Source organism: Pleurodeles waltl, chromosome 7 (genome assembly GCF_031143425.1).
Source record: "Pleurodeles waltl isolate 20211129_DDA chromosome 7, aPleWal1.hap1.20221129, whole genome shotgun sequence".
Taxonomy (NCBI): domain Eukaryota; kingdom Metazoa; phylum Chordata; class Amphibia; order Caudata; family Salamandridae; genus Pleurodeles; species Pleurodeles waltl.
Genome location: NC_090446.1, coordinates 1,215,903,796 through 1,215,922,308, shown reverse-complemented (window position 1 = coordinate 1,215,922,308; position 18,513 = coordinate 1,215,903,796). Strand labels below are relative to the sequence as shown.

Below are 18,513 nucleotides of genomic sequence, written 5' to 3'. Positions count from 1 at the left end.
GCTCCGAAGAGGTAGTAATGGTGATCGGGGTCACATATTCTCTTGGGGAAGCAGCACATTATGAGTGACACAGTTCTGCGCTAATGGTACTTGTCCTCCTCTTTTGCGGAGCACCATTTAAAGTGTGTTGCATTAGTGTACCCATAAGTTGCCGACGAACGCGTGTGTTTTTTGGTGATGAAAAACTAGAAATGTTACTACATCTGTAGTTGAAACGTAGGTGATATTGCGTCGCTCGTGCTACTTACTGCAGCTTTGAGTACATAGACGAACCCTTGCCAGTTGTCCCTCAGTCATGTTTCTAATGTGGGGTCTGGAGCCTGTGCCACAGTTGATGCCCTGTGGTTTTCAAGCCGTGCACGCGCTCCAGTAAGGAAGCCATAAGAACAACTCGTGTCCGGGATCATGCGATGGGAACGATTACAAAACAGGTGCGTAGCCTGCAGGCACTGCGTTCTTTCCACACCCGCATGGCATGAGTCTGTAAATTGCCGCTTCTGCTGTGTGTGGTGAAACGTCTTTGGGCAGGGCCGGTTTCCTTCAACTTTTAATGACTGGTATTTTTTCCTTTGGGAGGTTTGCTGCTCCCTGAAGGGTGACGAAGCAAACATAAATACATGTAGGCTGTGATGTGCATCTAAAAGCGGTCCTTTAATGTAACCATTAATTGTGATGATACCACCAGTGCCCCCTTTCAAGTGCTAACTGACACGTAGCTATCAATGAGAGACAGCAGGTGCTTTGGCACCGGGCACACCGCGCCATCCTATAATGCATTTTACTACTCAACCGGAGCCGGGGGCCACGTTTTACTTTCTTACATTAAGGCTGGGGTGCCTTTGCTACTGCATGTTAACGGAAACCACAACACAGCTGAAATCCTCGAAGCCTGAACAATTGGTATTATTTTCCGGACTTCAGCTGTTTGTCATTGGTCATGGTCGCATAGGTTAGCTGCATTTGCCCGCTTTCCCAGGAGTTGTCCACTTCAGAACCTTCTGACCACAGGGAATCACAGAGCAAAGAGACACTTTAATGTAATTTTCTGTCCAGCCACTCCCATGCTTCTAAAAGCGTGCTTCACTGTCAGACACACACTAACTGGAGCACGAGGGACAAGATGACAGCTCAGAAAGCCTATTTATGTTGATTTTAATAGTGGCATTGGTATAATATGGAAATACTGAGCACATTTCTTTGATATTGTCCATTGTTCCATTCTGCGACGTTGTTGGCATGTCACCGTATTGTGTGTATATAATATATGGTGGCACTTCTCCTAGGAGCATTTCCAAATTTCAGTCAGTAAATATAAAGCACATAGTTCCATAACAGCCTACATGATGCAGTAAAATAGGTCACAGAATACAAGTAATTTAATTGCCTAATAATGTGTATCATAATAATCAGCTGCTGTTAGATATTGTGGCAAAATTAATTTTCATTAGTGTTAAAGCACTGCTTAATGACTGTTTTGCTTGTTAGAAGATATCCTTATTGACTCTCTGCACAACCTTCTGTTTCTCTCCTCGCCATTTCCTGCCTTTCCACATTTTTTAGTTGAACTCTCTCTTTTACTGCTTTTCCGTTCTATCCTGCTTCCAGCCTTTCTTCTTTCATTCTAGTCACCCAATTTCGATCTATTGTTATTTCGTCTTCATAAATTCCCTTCTCTGATCGTTTTTTTTTTGTTTTTTTAATTATAATTTTTTACTGAGAATTAAGAAGAAATACAAAATGATATGAGATACTGTACACAGTACAGGACAACTTCCACTTGGGTTTGACATAGGTTAGATTCTCAATTGACATGTCCATTGTTTTAGCAGAGATAAAGCGTGTACATTGAATATATTGTGTATCAAAATACGGAACATAAAGCATAAAATAAGATAGAGTGAAGGGACGTGTGAGGGAGGGGAAAAGGTAGGGATACTATAAAATAAAATCAAATGGGTGGTAGTGAGAAGGTGGGATAGAGGGGGGATGGTAGGGCGCGGGGTGAGGGAAGGGAGTGGAGGGAAGGAGGAAGAGGGGGATTCATTTGAACAGAGAAGGATGTATACAGCAAAAAGACATAGAGAATGTAATACTAATTTCCGTTGGTTTCTGTTGCGGTGTAGGCTGCCATAGTGGCTATTATGTCAATGTAGGCATAGTTATTTATGGTGTGGAGAAAAAAAAGAAAAGAAAAATAGAGCTCGAAGTGGAGGAATAGAGCAATGGTTGGGGAAATGGTCGAACCAAGCCTACATGTGTGTCTTCAAATTGTGCAAAGTACGAGTGTGCTTGTGTATTAATCCTATCGGACAATATTGGTATATCTGCAAATGGGTTAAGTGTGGGAAGGGGAGGAGTTCGGGGAGAGGGGGATGGGGGGGCAGGGGCTCAGCAGTTCTGAGGGAAAAGAGGGGGCAGTGAAGTCATTGGTTACAACTTAGTGTCTCCGAAACGGGGAAAAAACGCCCAGTATGCGAAGGTCGGATGTTTGAAAGGAGAAGAGGATAGGAGAGATACCTTAGAGAGAAAGAGAAAAGAAAGAGAGAGGGAAAGTTTAGAGCATTAGAACAAGTCGTATGTTGTTCTATTTTTGTATGTATATAGAAAGGGAGAGGGGAGTGGGAAAGGGGGAGAGGGGGATGAGGGAGAGGGGCATAAAATATGTTGGCCTCCATCAGCTGTCCGCCACTCCTCCATATTCCTGAATGGGATGGGGGGGGAATGGAGGCAGCACCGGCAGTGGGGACCCCTATGATCCTGATAGGAAGGGATTCCAGACTTCCATGAATAGTGCCGCTTGATCTTGCAGGTTGTAGATTACACATTTTTGCATGGCAGTTTGTATCATAGCCATCATCCATTCTGCCGGTGTGGGGGCAACACTTGATCTCCAATGTCGAAGTATACAGATCTTGGCTGTGGCCAGCGCAGTGTGCAGTAATCTTTGCCGTGGGCGTGATATAGAAGGATATGGGCTCATGTCGAGGAGGAGGATAAGCGACGATGGGAACGGGTGTGGTATCTGAAGGGTATCCTGTAGAGTATGGCGCACTGTATCCCACAGGGGTTGCGTCGAGGGGCAGAGACATAATATGTGTACTAGGTCGCATTGAAGGTCCGTACATATCCAACAAATTGCCTGTGGTATTAGACCTGCCCTGCATAGCCTCATAGGGGTCCAGTACCAGTCCTGTAGGATCTTGAAGAGACAGAACTTCAACTGGGCTTCTTGTACACCTCTATCAAGTGATTCCAGTATATCTGACCACTCTTCCTCAGTGTATGTCGCTCCCAGACGATCTTGCCATCTGTGGCGCAGGCCGTTGAGGAGTGGTTGCGAATACAAATGATTGACTAGCACTCCGTACAATCCTGCCATTACGCCTCTGTGCCGGCCCCACTTCTGTAGGTAAACGACGATTGGTGAGATTTTGATTTCTCTTGGGGGGGTTCCCAGTATTTTGTGTAGACAATGTTTAAGCTGTAGGTATCGCCATTCCTGACTCTTATGTATGTCATACTCGGCTCTTAAAGTGGCGAAGGGTCGGAGTTGGTCCCCATCTACGATTTGGGCTATGTTGGTAATGCCAGCATTACTCCATTGGGACCATTTTAGGGTTTTACCCCTGATTTTGATGACTTTGTTCCCTTCTATAGCGGCTTGTGAGTGTAAAAAGGGGTGTATTCCCAGAATGCGGTGAGCCCTGCGCCATGCCGCATTTGTTGCTGTAAGGACCGGTTTTGGCTGTTTAGGGCGGTCTGCATACACTCCTCCCAGTCCCTCGCTGTTTCCTCGTAGGAGGTTCTCTATGATCACCCATTGTGGGGGGTCGGTAGTTCCGGGGAGTATGTATTCCAGTTGTGATAGTTGCAAGGCCAGCAAGTAGTTCTCCACCGATGGGAGGCCCAAACCTCTGTGGGACCTTCGTGCTAATATTTTTGCTGGTGTCAGTCTCGGGCATATAGAGCCCCATACGAAGGATCTTATTGAGGCATCTATTCCCCGGAGTAGGGTCAGAGGGACGTGTAGAGGAAGCATGCCTAACATGTATGTGAAGCGTGGGAGTGTGACCATCCTGACCGCTTGTGTCCTGCCCCACATGGAGAGTCCTAGCTGCGACCACTTGGCGAAGTCCTGTTTCATTCAGTGTATAAGGGGGTTTAGGTTGTCCTTGATCATATGTTCCAAGCCTCGGTTGACAACCGTCCCCAGGTATTTGAGGTGTGACGATGTCCATTTAAATGGTAGCCCGTGGATAGCAGCCCTCATTGTCATTCCGGAGAGGGGTAGTGATTCGCTCTTATCCCAACTCATGCGGTATCCTGACAAGGTTGCGAAATCCCCTATGATCGAAAGTAGTGCTGGGAGAGAGCTATCCAAATCGGATAGGGTGAGCAAGATATCATCCGCATAAAGATATATTTTGGAGATTCCCCCTGTTAGGGGGATGCCTTGTATCTGTGGAGAGTTTCGTATGGTAGCCGCTAAGGGTTCCATAGCCCGTAAGAACAATAGTGGTGACAGGGGACAGCCCTGCCTCGTGCCTCTGCTAATGGGGAATGGATCCGATATGAACCCACCGCAATTTACTTGTGCTGTGGGATGGTCGTATAGTAGGCGGACTTTGGAAATTAACTGTTCTCCAAGGCGGAAATGCTTCATGGTAGCAAAGAGATAAGGCCATTCAATGCGATCGAATGCCTTCTCTGCATCCAGGGACAGGGCCAGGGCTTCTGTCGGCATGTTCAGAGATTCATGGAGGGTGTGGCAAAGGGTGCGCATATGATTTCTGGAGTTGCGGCCCGGTACGAATCCCACTTGTGTGTTATGGATCAGAGATGGTATTACTTTCCGTAGACGGGCTGCCAGCACACTGGCCAAAAGCTTGACGTCCTCATTCAGGAGGGAGATAGGGCGGTAGCTACCACATAGTAAGGGGTCTTTGCCTGGCTTAGGTAGGACAACAATGGTGGCCTTATTGGAGAGGGTGCCGAGAGAGCCCTCCTCACACGCTTCCGTGATGGCTTCGTGCACTGCAGTGATCGCCTCCTCTCCCGCCCATCTGTAGAACTCGGTCGGGAAACCATCCTCGCCCGGGGATTTGTGGTAGGGGAGGGTTTTGATAACTTGTGCTTTTTCTTCCCTGCTTATATCACCCTCCAGTAGAGCCCGGCCTGCCTCCGAGAGGTAAGGTAGGTTTGCCGCAGCAAGGAAGGCCTCTGTTTGTTCCGTGGTAGTTGCTGTTTCGGAGGTATAGAGATGGCAGTAAAAGGCCGCAAACTCATTTGCTATGTCTTGTGGTCGAGTTATCACCGTTCCTGATGGGGACGTAATCGCCGGGATGCTGTAGGCAGCTTCTCGCTGTCGAAGTTGTGCCGCCAGGAGTCTGCCTACTTTCTCACCCTGCTCATAATGACGACCACGCAATCTTTGTAGTGCATATTCCGCCTGTGAGGTATATAGCTCATTATGATTCATGTGGGCTTGTTCAAGAGAACGACGAAGTGCTAAGGATGGTTGTGCCGTGTTTTGTCTGGTAAGTCTCCGGATGTCTTCCTCAAGGGTTCGTTGGAGCAATTGCCTCTCTTTGTTAGCTAGAGCTACATCGCGCATCATGCTACCTCTAATGGTGCTTTTGCCGCGGCCCATAGGACCCTTTTAGAGGACACGGTGCCAACATTGTCAATCATGTAGGTGGATATGTGGGTCCTCAGGAGTTCTTTTCCTTGTGGGGAGCGGTACCTATGTACTGCGAAGCGCCATGGTTTACGGCCAGGGGAGGTGAGACCTGTCCGGATCTGGAGGAGGACAGGAGAATGGTCGGAGAGTCCGCTTTCAAGTATTCTAGAATCGTGAAGTTGGGGGACTGTATTTCGTGACACTAGAAAATAGTCAAGTCGGGATTGGGTGCTGTGGACTGAAGACAGGTATGTATATTCTTTGTCTTTTGGATGCAGTAATCTCCAATAGTCCGTCAAGCCTGCATCTGCGATGATATCTGTGAGCAATGCTCGATCATGGTTATTGCCCTATCAATAGGTCCCATTCTATCCAAGATGGAATCTTGAACTAGGTTCCAGTCCCCTCCTATAATATAACGAGTAGTCCCTATTTCTGTCAGGAGGCGGTTGAGCCGTAGGAAGAAAGATCGCTTAGAACCAGTCGGGCGTATACTGAGCCTACACATAGGAATGTATCTCCTATCTTCAGTTTTGCAAATACGTACCTCCCCTCTGGGCCATCCCATGTTTTAATAGTTGTAATCGGGAGGCCTTTTCGTATCAAAATCGCTACTCCACATTTACGGGGGTGCCACCGCCGGGCTCTCGTTCCGCTGAGCAGCAACTGTAGGAGACCCTTCCCACCCAATCTCGGCCAAGCTTACTGGCTTCCTCATTGTCCAGGTGTGTCTCCTGTATCAGGGCTATGTCCGCTTTTTTTGTTTGAAGAAAGGATAGTACTTTTTTCCTCTTTATATAATGCGTCATACCATGTACGTTCCATGAGAGGACTCGTAATGGGGGGTTCGCGCCGGTAGCAACCCCGTCATATCAGATATGGCTGTTAAGATTCACCCGTGCAACACGGAATGTTAAGGGATGTTCGGGTCGTGTGGGGGCAGAAGGAAGGGGGGGGTGGCCGTAATATTTATAGTTTAGTTTAGGGGGTAGGGAGGAGGGGGACAACCGGTGGACGCCGGGAAAAGTACTCGGGAGGAGAAAGGGAGGGAAGTGGAGGGGTGAAGGGGGTTAGGGGGGTATGGAAAAAGGGTTAAAGGAGAATAGAGTCAAAGATCTAAGTGAGGAACGAAAGAAGAGGACAGTTGGGGATGAAAAAGAAAAAAAATCCCCTAGGGAGGTTGATCTATAGGCTACGGGTTCCTCTCCTATAGGGGCTCCTGATGCTGCCGGTCGGGCAACTATCGCAGGGGAGGCGAGGGGGGTCAAGATGCAGCACTTCCGTCTTTTTTACTAGGAGGTCTCCTATCTGGCGCACGGAGGAGGAGGATGGAGTGTAAAAAAAAAAAAAAAGACAAAGTACGAATGGGGCATGCGGGGAGGTGGTCGTGCTGGTGTTGTTGTTCATTTGTTTGTTGGTGGGGGGGAGGAGAGGAAAGGAAGGGGGGAGGGCCAGTGAAGGGAGGGGGGCAATTATGTTTCCGGGTGCTATCCAATTAGGGTCTCTTAATATCAATGGCGAGGGGGCGATAGCTATGTGTAATCTAAAATGAGATATGAGAGCTATGTCAATGATGATGAAGGAGAACAATTTCTATGAGAGTACATGTACTTTGGTCTGGGTGCATGATCTTCTTTTCATCTTTGCATTGTTATTGTATGAGTTCTATGTTATGCAGGTAATATGGTTAATGGGGGGTAGGGAAGGGAGGAAGTGGGGGAGGAGATAGGATAGGGAGAGCGAATTGGTCCAACAATAGAACAAAAGGGGGGCTACAGGATATTCAGGCTGTCACTTACATATATTCATTGCAATACATCCCGTACCAATAGCATTTGACTTTCGTTTCTTATTATCATAGTCTTTGTATGAGTAACGTTGGGTTTCGGAATCTGTCTATCCGGGGCACATAGGTGGATATATGAACAGTGGAGGGCACATCAATTCTAAATCATGATAGAGGCAGTGTGAACGGTGTTGACAACTTTAACTGTATCTTTATCTTTAACGCCTCTATAAGACATAAATAAGTTCTACTACAGTATTACCTCATACTATTTTGAGAAGAAAAGATAGGGGCTAGCAAACAATAGTATCTCTGGTCTATGCTGAGTGTAGTCCGTAATCTTGTGCTGTATATGGGTGCCGGTTACTTCTATGGCCTGACTTGGATATTGCAGAAGCATATTTTCCTTCGAAGGCCGATCATACCCCTGTGCCTCATCTTATACTTGCAATGTCTCCCTGAGTGGACCCCGTAGAGGTATTTAAAGAACCGTTTAGTATGTATTTCAATGGTAGTCTTTGGTCTACATACAGGGTTTGGAGATTCCTGCATCGTGAGTTTAATATAAGCAATAAGGAGCAGGTTTACGGTCGTGGGAGTTTCTACTATACTACTGTTATGGCCTGTTTCTTATTTCTCGTCAGGAGGGGGAATACTTTGGCAAATTGGTTGCACGTTTGGCGTTTCAGTGCCTGACAAATCTCAGTCTGTATTTGGATAATCAGTGGCTGCGAACCTTAGCCTGTTTACCAATAATAATTTTACTAGGTCAAACCATGGATAGATACATTATGACCTGCTAGCTTTCTGACATTTTGATATTCGAACAGTGCCCCACAAGGCCTCTTGTCACTCTAGACCAGGGAAAACTTATTAACAACATGATATCATTTGCATCAACGGCTGTGAGGGATATGCGAAATAACTACACATAGTCCAAACAAATACTCATCTGTCCGCTGAGTAGGCGGTCGTTTTGCTCCATGACCCTTCTTGTTGTCTCGGCTAGACCCCTCTGTTACCCTTGAGGTGAAACAAAAGTGCCTCCACTGGGGTGTGAGAGTCTGTGTCAATGGCGAACGAGTCTTGTCTCTTTCCGAAAGCTGAGTGTGTGTCACCACAGCGTGTAGGACTTGACCTCTGTCGTCATGAGCCCTGGTTAGTCTTTCCAGTTCTCTGCCTCTGGGACAGGTGGCTAGGTCATGCCGGTCCGTGTTTCCCTTCTCAGGCCCAGGGGAGGGTTTGTGTCCATCCTCTTCCATAGTGTCTTGTGACCAGTTCGGAGCAGTTGCTTGCTTGATCTGAGTCTGAAGGGAGTCCAGAAAGAGTCTTAGGTCTTCTGGGTTATAGAAGTCTCTGGAGATCCAATTTTTAGTGATCCACATTCTCGCAGGGTCGAAGAGGCCGTATTTCACCTCCAGCTGGCGAAGTAGAGGTCTTAAGGATAAGAAGGCCTTACTGCACTTGGTGGTGTCTTTAGAGTAGTCGGCCGTTATACGGACCTCAAGTTTGTCCATCCGAAAGGGCCCGTGGGTTGGTGCAGCTTGAAGGATCTGGCGGGTCTGAAAGTGACGTAACAGGCAGGCAATGATCGGCCAGGGCCTCAGGGCTCCGTCCTGGCGCTTCGGGCCCACTCTGTGTGCTCGTTGAAATTCCAGCGGTGGTTCGAAAGCTAGTGATGTTAGCTTGGGTATAGTTGAGCTGAGGAAGGTCTGTACGTCTGTGCCTTCTTCATTCTCTGGGATTCCGAGAAGGCGGATGTTATCCCTCCTGCTTCTGTCTTCCAGGTCAGTCACTTTGCTTCGTAGATAAGAAAGGTCTTGGTCTCTATCCTGTATTGTGGACATGTGAGTCTCCAGGGTCTCCACACGGCTCTCCAGCCCCATCACGCGTGAATGAAAGCCTGCGATGTTGGTCCGTATAGATTTAGTTTCCAGTGTCAGGGAGGAGATGGAAGCATCCATTCCCTCTATCCTACGGCTGACAGCAGTGATTTCCTGCAGTATCCGTTCCATAGTCGCAGGTTGGTCCCCGTCTGCCATCGCTGGAGGTGGGTTTGGCTTTGGGGCCACAGCCGGTCCTGTTGTTGGGGGTCGCAGTATATTTGTGTTGTAGCGCTTCTGAGAATAATAGTTGATGTGCTGGTTTACCTATGGGCTTTTGACCAGATTTGCCTCTGGGCATCTCAGTGTTAGTCTGTAGGGCAGGCCTTGTAGGTTCTGGGGTCCTTATCCCTTCTGCTCTGCCTCTTTGGGTGGGGAAGCGTGACCTGGCCTGTGTTCAGTCCCCCTGTGTGCGTTGCAGAATTATGTTCTCCTTATTGGAGCTGTGTTGGATAGTAGTTTTATTTTTTGTTTTTCCCCTTCCCCCGCCCCCCTGTTACTGTGTGCAGTTACCCAGGGGCATTCAGAGGGTCCTCTTCTTGTCTTGTTTTTGGTTGACCTTAAGGAAGGTGTTTTGTTCGCCACGTAAAAGCCATTACGATAACAACAAGGGCAAGATGCGAGGGCTCCTGTCGCGGAGTGATAATAGTGCCCTTATAGTTGCGTGAGGGGCTGAGTTGGCGTGAGGAGAGGTCAATGTTCAACTAGGCGGCTCCGACACTCCCCTGGGCCTCCGTGAGGGTGGGTATCCTTACCGCCTATTACAAGTCACTGCTGAGAGGGGAGGGGGATATCTGATGATTGTGCTGGGATATGCAGTGTTGCTGGACAGTTTACTGGTGCTGAGAAAGGGCAACAGTCCCCATTCTTGGAGGGCGAGTTTTTTCCAGCCTCTGGGTTTATGGCAGTTTCCTTGCTCCCAGTCTCTCCTCTCAAGGGCCCCCCCTGGTCAGGGTCTGTGTCTCTGCTCTTGAGGTCAGAGCCTCCTAGGATGTAAAGAAGTAGTAGGGGCCCTTCTTCCCTCCTCTCTCCTCTCCCCTGAGCGTTGTTAGTTGTTTTTGGTTGTTTTAGTTAGTTCAGTAGTCCTTACTCGTTTTGTATACAGAAGCACGCAGCGGGTTCTTCCGCCGCCCCCCGCTCCGTACCTCCTAGTCCGATCCTGCTGCAGTCTCGGCGAAGCGGTGAGGCGGGTCTCCCTGCTAGGCCGACTCTCGCTGGGCCTCGCCGGATGCCAGGACACGAATCCGCCCCGGGCGCAAGCCTCGTGGTCCCAGTCACGTTGCGGCCTCGAGTCTCCCTCTCCCTCTCCGACCCGACCTAACTCCTCCGATTCTCCGGGTCTGGTCGCGGAGACATTTGAGGCCCTGGGCTCTCAGGGGGCTCCCGAAGGGCGATGGATGGTGTCAGCTGCTGCCGTTCGGCCCTCCACCCCCTTGTGTCTGACTCGGCACGGAGCTCCGGGGTTAAGCAGCCATCTTAGATCTCGGTCCTGCCACCCACCCTCTCTGATCGTTTTAATGTCGCTATTTTCTATCCAACCCTTGTATTTCCCCCTTTAGTTTCTCTAATCCCATTCCTTTCCTGTCTCTACCTTTCGAGTCTGTTTCTCCTAGTCATAGGAGTATGGTAGTGAATCTAATTTAGTGGAGCTACGGAGCTATGAAGGAACCACTTGGCTCAAGGCTTGTAGGGTGTGAGTGTAATTAACCAAAAAATGTCATATGTTTAGAGGGATCGCAGACTAATCGAGAGTATATCAAATCTGCGGTACCATGATTGATATCAAAAGCACTGTTTCTTGACAGTCTTAAAGTGTATGCACGGTTGACTGGTAGCCTGTGAAGGTTCCAGAGACTTAGTTGTGTTTTATGATGCTGTAAACCAGAAGGATGCATTTTTAATAATTTGAAGTTTGTGTGTGACGGGCAGACAGAGATTAAAGGTATTCCCAACTGCAGAAGTGAAAAGCTACTACCTACATCGGCACGTTTAGAAGAAAAGGGAACTATTTTTTCTAATATGGATGAAATCTTGTAGGAAGATCCCGTTGTTAAAATAATGAAAGGGAAATTGTTTTGGCAAAATTGGAGAATTCTATCATTTGGAGGGGTTTTCATTTGGAGAACTTTATCATTTGAATTTTTATAGTTGAAATATATGCATTTGGCATTTGAATTCATGTGTCTCACATTAATAGGTACCCACAGCTGAGGTAATTGGTAACTGTAATGCCTACCTTCGCAAATATGGAACCCTTTGACAAATTTGACAAATTCAGCTTACACTAAGGATTTTGTAAAATAGTGAATGAACATTGACGTGTCCTTTAAAATAAATGTTGCTACTAGATTGACAAGCCCTGACTTGTAGGTACTTGATAGGTGTAAATTGAACCAAGCATGCAGCATAGGATTTTATGTTGGTTGTAATATACCCCTATCAGAATATGTTGGGGTGAAGACATGGACAATAAATGCCAGGCTTGTGAGAATGCAGTAGGTGTATTAGATTACTTTCTCTATGCTTGTAACATGTTGGTGCAATTCTGGGTGAATATCATGAACTTATTTTATTATTTTATTAAGCAGTAGAGATGGTTTTGGCGAAAAGAGCTCAATTGATTTCGCTCAATAATTTTGAGAATGTTAATAGTCTCTCATGAGGTAGTTCTACATGCTATATAAAGCTTTGCAGTAAAAAGCTGATAGTGAGAGCTTAAAAAGAGTGGAAGTAATCTGTTCTCTGAAAATGTGGTGATGGACAGGACACTTTTATTTAAGTATGAAGTTGTGATGTTCAGGAAAAATGTTATCATTCGGACATGAGATTGTCTTGTCATGGCCTAATCATATGTATTATTGATGCTGTTCAGGAATGTGAATTGATTTGTATGTGTTGTTTGACAGTTGTTTATATATTTCAATTTGTCTTGGATCCTTTGATGTAGGTATCATTTTTTCTTGTGTCTCTAATATTTCTGCTAGTAGCCATATAAAAATGGGTAATGCCTGGTGTAATACTGGTACTGTTGGGGATGGAGTAGTGTCTAGTTAGGCAGTACTCTGTTGGATGGGTGGTGGATCGTATATTGCCCTGTGCAATCAGACAGCCAGTGGTTTTGTGTTCATAATGTGTTACCCTGATAAACACAGTTTAAAAATATATATTAAAGTTGAAACTATTTAGGAGAAATAACTTGATGGATAAGAACATTTCCTATGTATTGTAGAAGGATGCCCAGGTTTGCTATTTCCCCATTTCTTTATATAAATGGGGAAATAGCAAACCTGGGCATCCTACTACATATACTATATATATATTAGAAATGAGTCTCTAGTTGGCATTGGTTTGCACCCTACCCAAGTAGGGACCCTCACTCTAGTCAGGGTAAGGCAGTCACACAGGTAAGATAACCCCTGCTCTCACCCCCCTTAGGTAGCTTAGCAGGGTAAGGGTAAGGCAGCAACACAGCTAAGATAACCCCTGCTCTCACCCCCCTTTGGTAGCTTGGCACGAGCAGTCTGGCTTATCTCGGAGGCAATGTGTAAAGGTTTTGTACACACAAACACACAGAGTAACACAGTGAAAACGCCACAAAGTACTCCACACCAGTTTAGAAAAAATTCTAATATTTATCTGAGTAAAACAAGACCAAAACGACAAAAATCCAAAATACGTAAGTAAAGATATGAATTTTCAAGGATTATATCTTAGTATAGCGCTTAGAAACCAAATAGCTCAAACTGGGGTTATCACGGCGTCTTGACGAAGTCCCTTCCAACAGTCCGATGCCACACGCGAGGGAGTGCGGGACAGTCACGGAGTTGCATGGACCCCAGGTACATTACCTTGGAAAACGATGAGGAAGCAAAGACATTGCACAGAGTCGGGGAGGTGAGGTGTTACTAGAGCCAGTGTGGCATTGGTTCTTTACTGCTACCGGGGAGGTGAGGTGTTGGATCCTTACTGCTAGGCAGGGGAGGTGAGGCGTCAGTTCCTTACGGTTGCAGGGAAGGTGATGCAGCATCGGTGGCAGGGTCGATAAATCCAGCAGGTCAAGATGCAAGGCTTTGACCTTGTGGTGTCCCGATCACACCAAGGGGCCACAGGTGCTGCAGCGGAGTTAGGTGTCATGTGCGTCAATGATGTGGCACTTGGGACTTCGGAGACACTGCAGCAGTGTCGGCCTGTGCTGCAGGTTGCGGTCATTGCACTCAGCGGAGAGTATGGCGCCGGTGCAGGCAGAGGCACAGAGTCGGAAAGTGGCGCCGGTTCCGAAGTCGCTCTGGAGTCAATGTGCTTAGTTTCTTCCTGGTTGCACCACCAAAACTCACTTCCAAGGGCCTAGGAACTTGGCACCACTTGGCAAGTCAGGACTCTCAGCAAGAGAGCCCAGGCGCTGGCAGGAGAAGTCTTTGATGGCCCTGGGACTTCTTAACAGGAGGCAAGCTCAGTTCAAGCCCTTGGAGAAACTTGGAAAGCAGGATGTAGAAAACAGTCCAGTCCTTTCGCTCCCAGGACAGAAGCAAGCAAGCAGAAGGCAAGCACAGCAAAGCAACAGGCAGAGTGGCAGTCCCTTATACAGTATCCAGGTCTTCTTCCTGGCAGAATGTTCTCGGTCCGATACTTATACCCATTTCTGTCTTTGAAGTAGGCAGACTTCAAAGAGAAGTCCTTTTAGTGCACAAGGCCCAGTGTTTCCCTGCCCTGGCCCCAGACACACTCTAGGGGCCTGGAGACTGCTTTGTATGAGAACATGTACAGCTCTATTCAGGTGCAAGTGTCAGCTCCTACCACCACTGTAGCTCAGCAAGACCCATCAGGCTGGTGATGGGCTATCAGTGTATGCAGGGCACATCCCAACTCCCTTTGTGTGACTGTGTAGAGTGAATACACAACCAGCCCTACTGTGATCCTGACCCAGATGTATATTCAGTAGGCAGGCAGAGGCACAGAATGATTAAGCAAGAAAATTCCCAGTTCTAAAAGAGCAAAAAGAACAAATGGTGGACGGAATGCTGAACAATGCAAACATTCACCCCCAGTCACAAGGATCCACTCCGGTTTGGATCCAGCCCCCTAGGAACAGTCCAGCCCGAACTGCCAGGCCAGGTCCTCCCTGGACCGGAATCAAGCATCCTGGGACCGGTTTCGGGATATCACCCCTCATCAGCCAGGCTACATAGAATCCAATAGCGCAGTGAGCACGGGACCCAAGTCCGGGCATACTCTTTCCACTTAGGGCAACAAAAGCAAATAGAACAAAAGGACAGAATGCTGAACAATGCAAACATTCACCTCCAGTCACAAAGATCCGGGTTTAGGAGGACTTAGCTTGGCAGTTCAGTCTGGACTGTTCTCATGGGGAACAGGGTCAAGACTGATTTGCATATGGCTGGTTCCAAACTTGGTTGACGTAGTGGGCAAAAAAACGATGGATTAATCTCAGATTTTTGTGACTGGGGATGAATGTGTGCATTGTTCAGCATTCTGTCCATCTTCTGCTCTTTTTGCAGTTTCTAAAAGAGGCATTTCCAAACTTTCAATTCAAAAACCAACTTAACTAAAAGTTATATTTTTAAATTGTGAGTTCAGAGACCCCAAACTCCATATCCCAATCTGCTCCGAATGAAAAGAAAACACTTAAAAGTAATTTCAAGGCAATCCTCATGGTACCCTGTGGGAGAGAGATAGTCCTTGCAATAGTGAAAAACGAATGTAGCAGTATTTCACTATCGGGCATGTAAAACACACCAGTACTTGTCCTGCCTTTTAAATACGTATCATTCTGCCCATGTGGCTGCCTTGTGCCTACTTAAGGGGTGACGTACATGTAGTAAAAGAGAAGGTTTGGGCCTGGCAGGTGGTTGAAATGGCAGTTTAAAACTGCACACACAGGCACTGCGGTGTCAGACCTGAGACATATTTACAGGGCTACTCATGTGGGTGGCACCATTAGTGCCGCAGGTCCACTAGTAGCATTTGAATTACAGGCCCTAGGCACAAGCCGTGCAGTGTACTAGGGGCTTACTAGTAAATCAGATATGCCAATCATGGAGAAACCAATCGACAATACATTTTAGACGGAGAGCATATGCACTTTAGTACTGTTTAGCAGTGGTAAAGTGTCCAGAGTCCTGAATCCAGGAAAAACAGGAGGAAGAAGACAAAAAGTTTGGGGGTAATCCTGCAAAAAGGACTCTGTGTGTGTGTGTGTGTGTGTGTGTGTGTACACATCTCTCCCATGTTATTGAAAGTGAATCTGATGTTGCACCTTGTATAATGCTGATTGTAGGCTAAGGCACAATTACATATTATGTAAGAATCAATTTTAAGTCTCTGTTAAAGTATTTTTCTTATTGTATTCATGCTAATGCTACTTTCTGTTCATGTCTATATTTATATTTAATTGTTTGGCTTGAGCAGCACCAGTCCTTTCAAAATAATTAATAAAAAACATTAAACTCACACTTTATCAATGGTTTGTGTAAATCTGTGTTTACCCTTTACAGGCACAGCTATTTAAACATGGAAAAAGAGAAGATTGTTTACCCTACGGTAAGGCAGGAATTACTTTTTGGATTAATGTAATTGTGAGACCTTCTAACAGATGAATAATATTTTCTACTTAACTGAGTTGTTGACTTTTCATGTTCTCATCAGAAGCCTGTAACCTGATGAGAAAATAAGTGGATTTTATCTAGTCAGCTTACTAAAAAAAAATCCTTAGGTCATGTCTACGAGACAGTGCAGGTGCTGGCTGTTGCGAAACATATTTTTAGCTTACATTGAACTCACAGTGTGCCCTTTGCTTGCTTTTGGTTGGCTTCGTTGCCACTGTAATTTTCCTGCTTCTTATTTGTTTGCATGGTTGGGCTTACCTTCCTCTTCTTGGGTTTCTCCCTCTCATGGAGCATAGACGCATTACTGTGCCTTTAAACTGCTCAGTTTTTCAGGCAATACATTTTTCTTTTTGTTTAGGAACTCCATGACAGTGCATGTGTTTTCCAGCCTATCTTTAGTGTGCTTCTCTTTTATCTGTGTGGCTGTTCCCCACCCCTTCTGTGACGCTCTTACCCTCGTCCGTGTGCTCCTCCCACCCAAATTGTTTCTCCCCAGTGTGCTCCTTCCCCTCCCAGCCCCATTTTGTTCTTTCCCACGCTCCTTGCGCCACATTGCTCTTTTCTCTTATGTGTACTCTTCCGTGTCCTCTGTGTTGCGTACCTCCACCCGCACCCTTTGTGTTGCTTCAGACCCCACTGTCCCCTGTGTTACTCCTCTCACACGCTTTAAAAAAATATATATATATATTTTGTGCTTTTCGTTGTTTTTTATTTGCCCATCAGGGTTGTGTCCACAAATAAAAGGGATAAAAAAAGCTACTGCATCATTTTGTAGGCACATACATTCATGGTGCACCCACCTACAAATGACGCACTAGCCTTTTTTCCTTATTTAGTCAAGCAAGACCTATTAGCTTTGCCATTATTAATTACGAGAGATTTGTCATTTACATCCATATTGCAGCAAAGGTTTAATCTGAAAACATTGATTGTGAGTAAGGATTTCACATCTGTTGCTTCACCCCTGGCAATCGTGACCCGGGCACTCAGTAACAGTTTCAGGAATGCAACAAATTCAAGTGTGATAGTAAACCAGCCGTGCCTCCTTCAAAGAGCACACAACTGATATTGAAGGAAGCTGTAATTGAAGAACGTCAGACACAGGACCCACTTTGTGTCCAGATGCAATTCTGACTGCTGCTTCTTCCAACATAAGACTTATCTCTCAAACATTTTAATTATACACCTTTGTCTTTTGTCATCCTAAGCATTACGCAGATGTATGAATGGCACAACACATTGTGAATGTTGCTCAACTTATGTGATGCCTGTGTCTATCAAATCAGTTATATCTTGTGTGTGAAGGATATGATGGTCATGCTGTGAATGTTTCTGGTGTCTGAGCAAGTTCTTACATGACTAGCATCCCAGAAGGTTGTTGAATACTCTCCGTTGAGGGATTTTAATGTGAAAGCGTCCTTGCTGATTTGAGGAGGAGAGCTACAGGGAAGCCTTTTCGTTCCCCTGAAAACAGTCACAGGCAAATTTACTCAGCTGTTATGAATTTGAGACTGAAATACTTAACAATTCTGAATTTCTCCGAGTCCTTTTCTGGAAATCAAGATGGAGACTACAACCGATAATCATTATTGTAAAATATTTAATTATTTATGCTTATTATAATCCAGGGATTAAATTATAAATACAACAGTAATCAACAATTTCCAGTGTTAAGAGTACGTAGAAAAACATTTCACTTCATATACATTAACTTGTGACATATAAAATATGATTTCTTGGCTTTTGTTACATAAGACAAAAGTGAATAGAAAAATGTATTCATGTGTCAGATTTCTAAGAATCAAATAAAATTTCACCTTAATTAATCAGATTTCCTCCTGGCTCCAACACAAGTGGCAAAGAGATTTTCTTTGCATTTTAGTGGATGATTTATTTAGCAAATCTTAAAACAAGGATGCATTGCATTGAGAATTCTAGTAATTAGTGATTAAGGATCTGGCTACTAACATGGAAACCAAAATATGTTTGACCCCTCTAGCACTTATACTCGATTATGACTTGAGTAGCCCTACAAGGAGATCTGGTGATCAATAAGAATTTGTATAGCTAAGCGACTAAAACTCCTTCCAAAATTATGTTCCGCTCTAAATTCTAAGTGGTAACATTGTGCAAGTGCGATCATGGTTTTCTCACTATTGCAATGTGTGTGCGGTGTACTCGCAATTACTATATCACATTGTTTTTATTGTTCAAGGATTTGGTGACTACACAATTTTTACACTCGTAACTCTGACTACAGTAATTAATTTGATTCACTGTGTTTCATGTCCTACCTTTCTGTCCCTACAGATGGTAAGACAGACTATTAGGTCGAAGGTTATATTGATTCTTTTGTATGTGCATACACCTGACATATACATTGGTGATCCCATCCTCCTTGATGAAGGTCGGAGACCCGCTATGGGCTAATGTATGTGCTGAAACATGTTGGCACCTGATAAGAAGATTGAGGAATGATTTCTCAATTTCCATCTGTTTTTTTTATTTTTTATTATAATACTTTCCTGTGTACCTTTGAAT

The 18,513-nt window shown here is 45.6% G+C and overlaps 1 protein-coding gene across 1 annotated transcript in view; it reads left to right on the top strand.

Annotated features, from left to right (window-relative positions):
- TBCD (tubulin folding cofactor D) overlaps window positions 1–18,513 on the top strand; it is a 1,666,801-nt gene that overhangs the window by 278,476 nt on the left and 1,369,812 nt on the right. Inside the window, 1 exon segment of the mRNA XM_069200356.1 lies at window positions 15,862–15,907. Within this exon segment, the coding sequence (XP_069056457.1) occupies window positions 15,862–15,907 (46 nt within the window).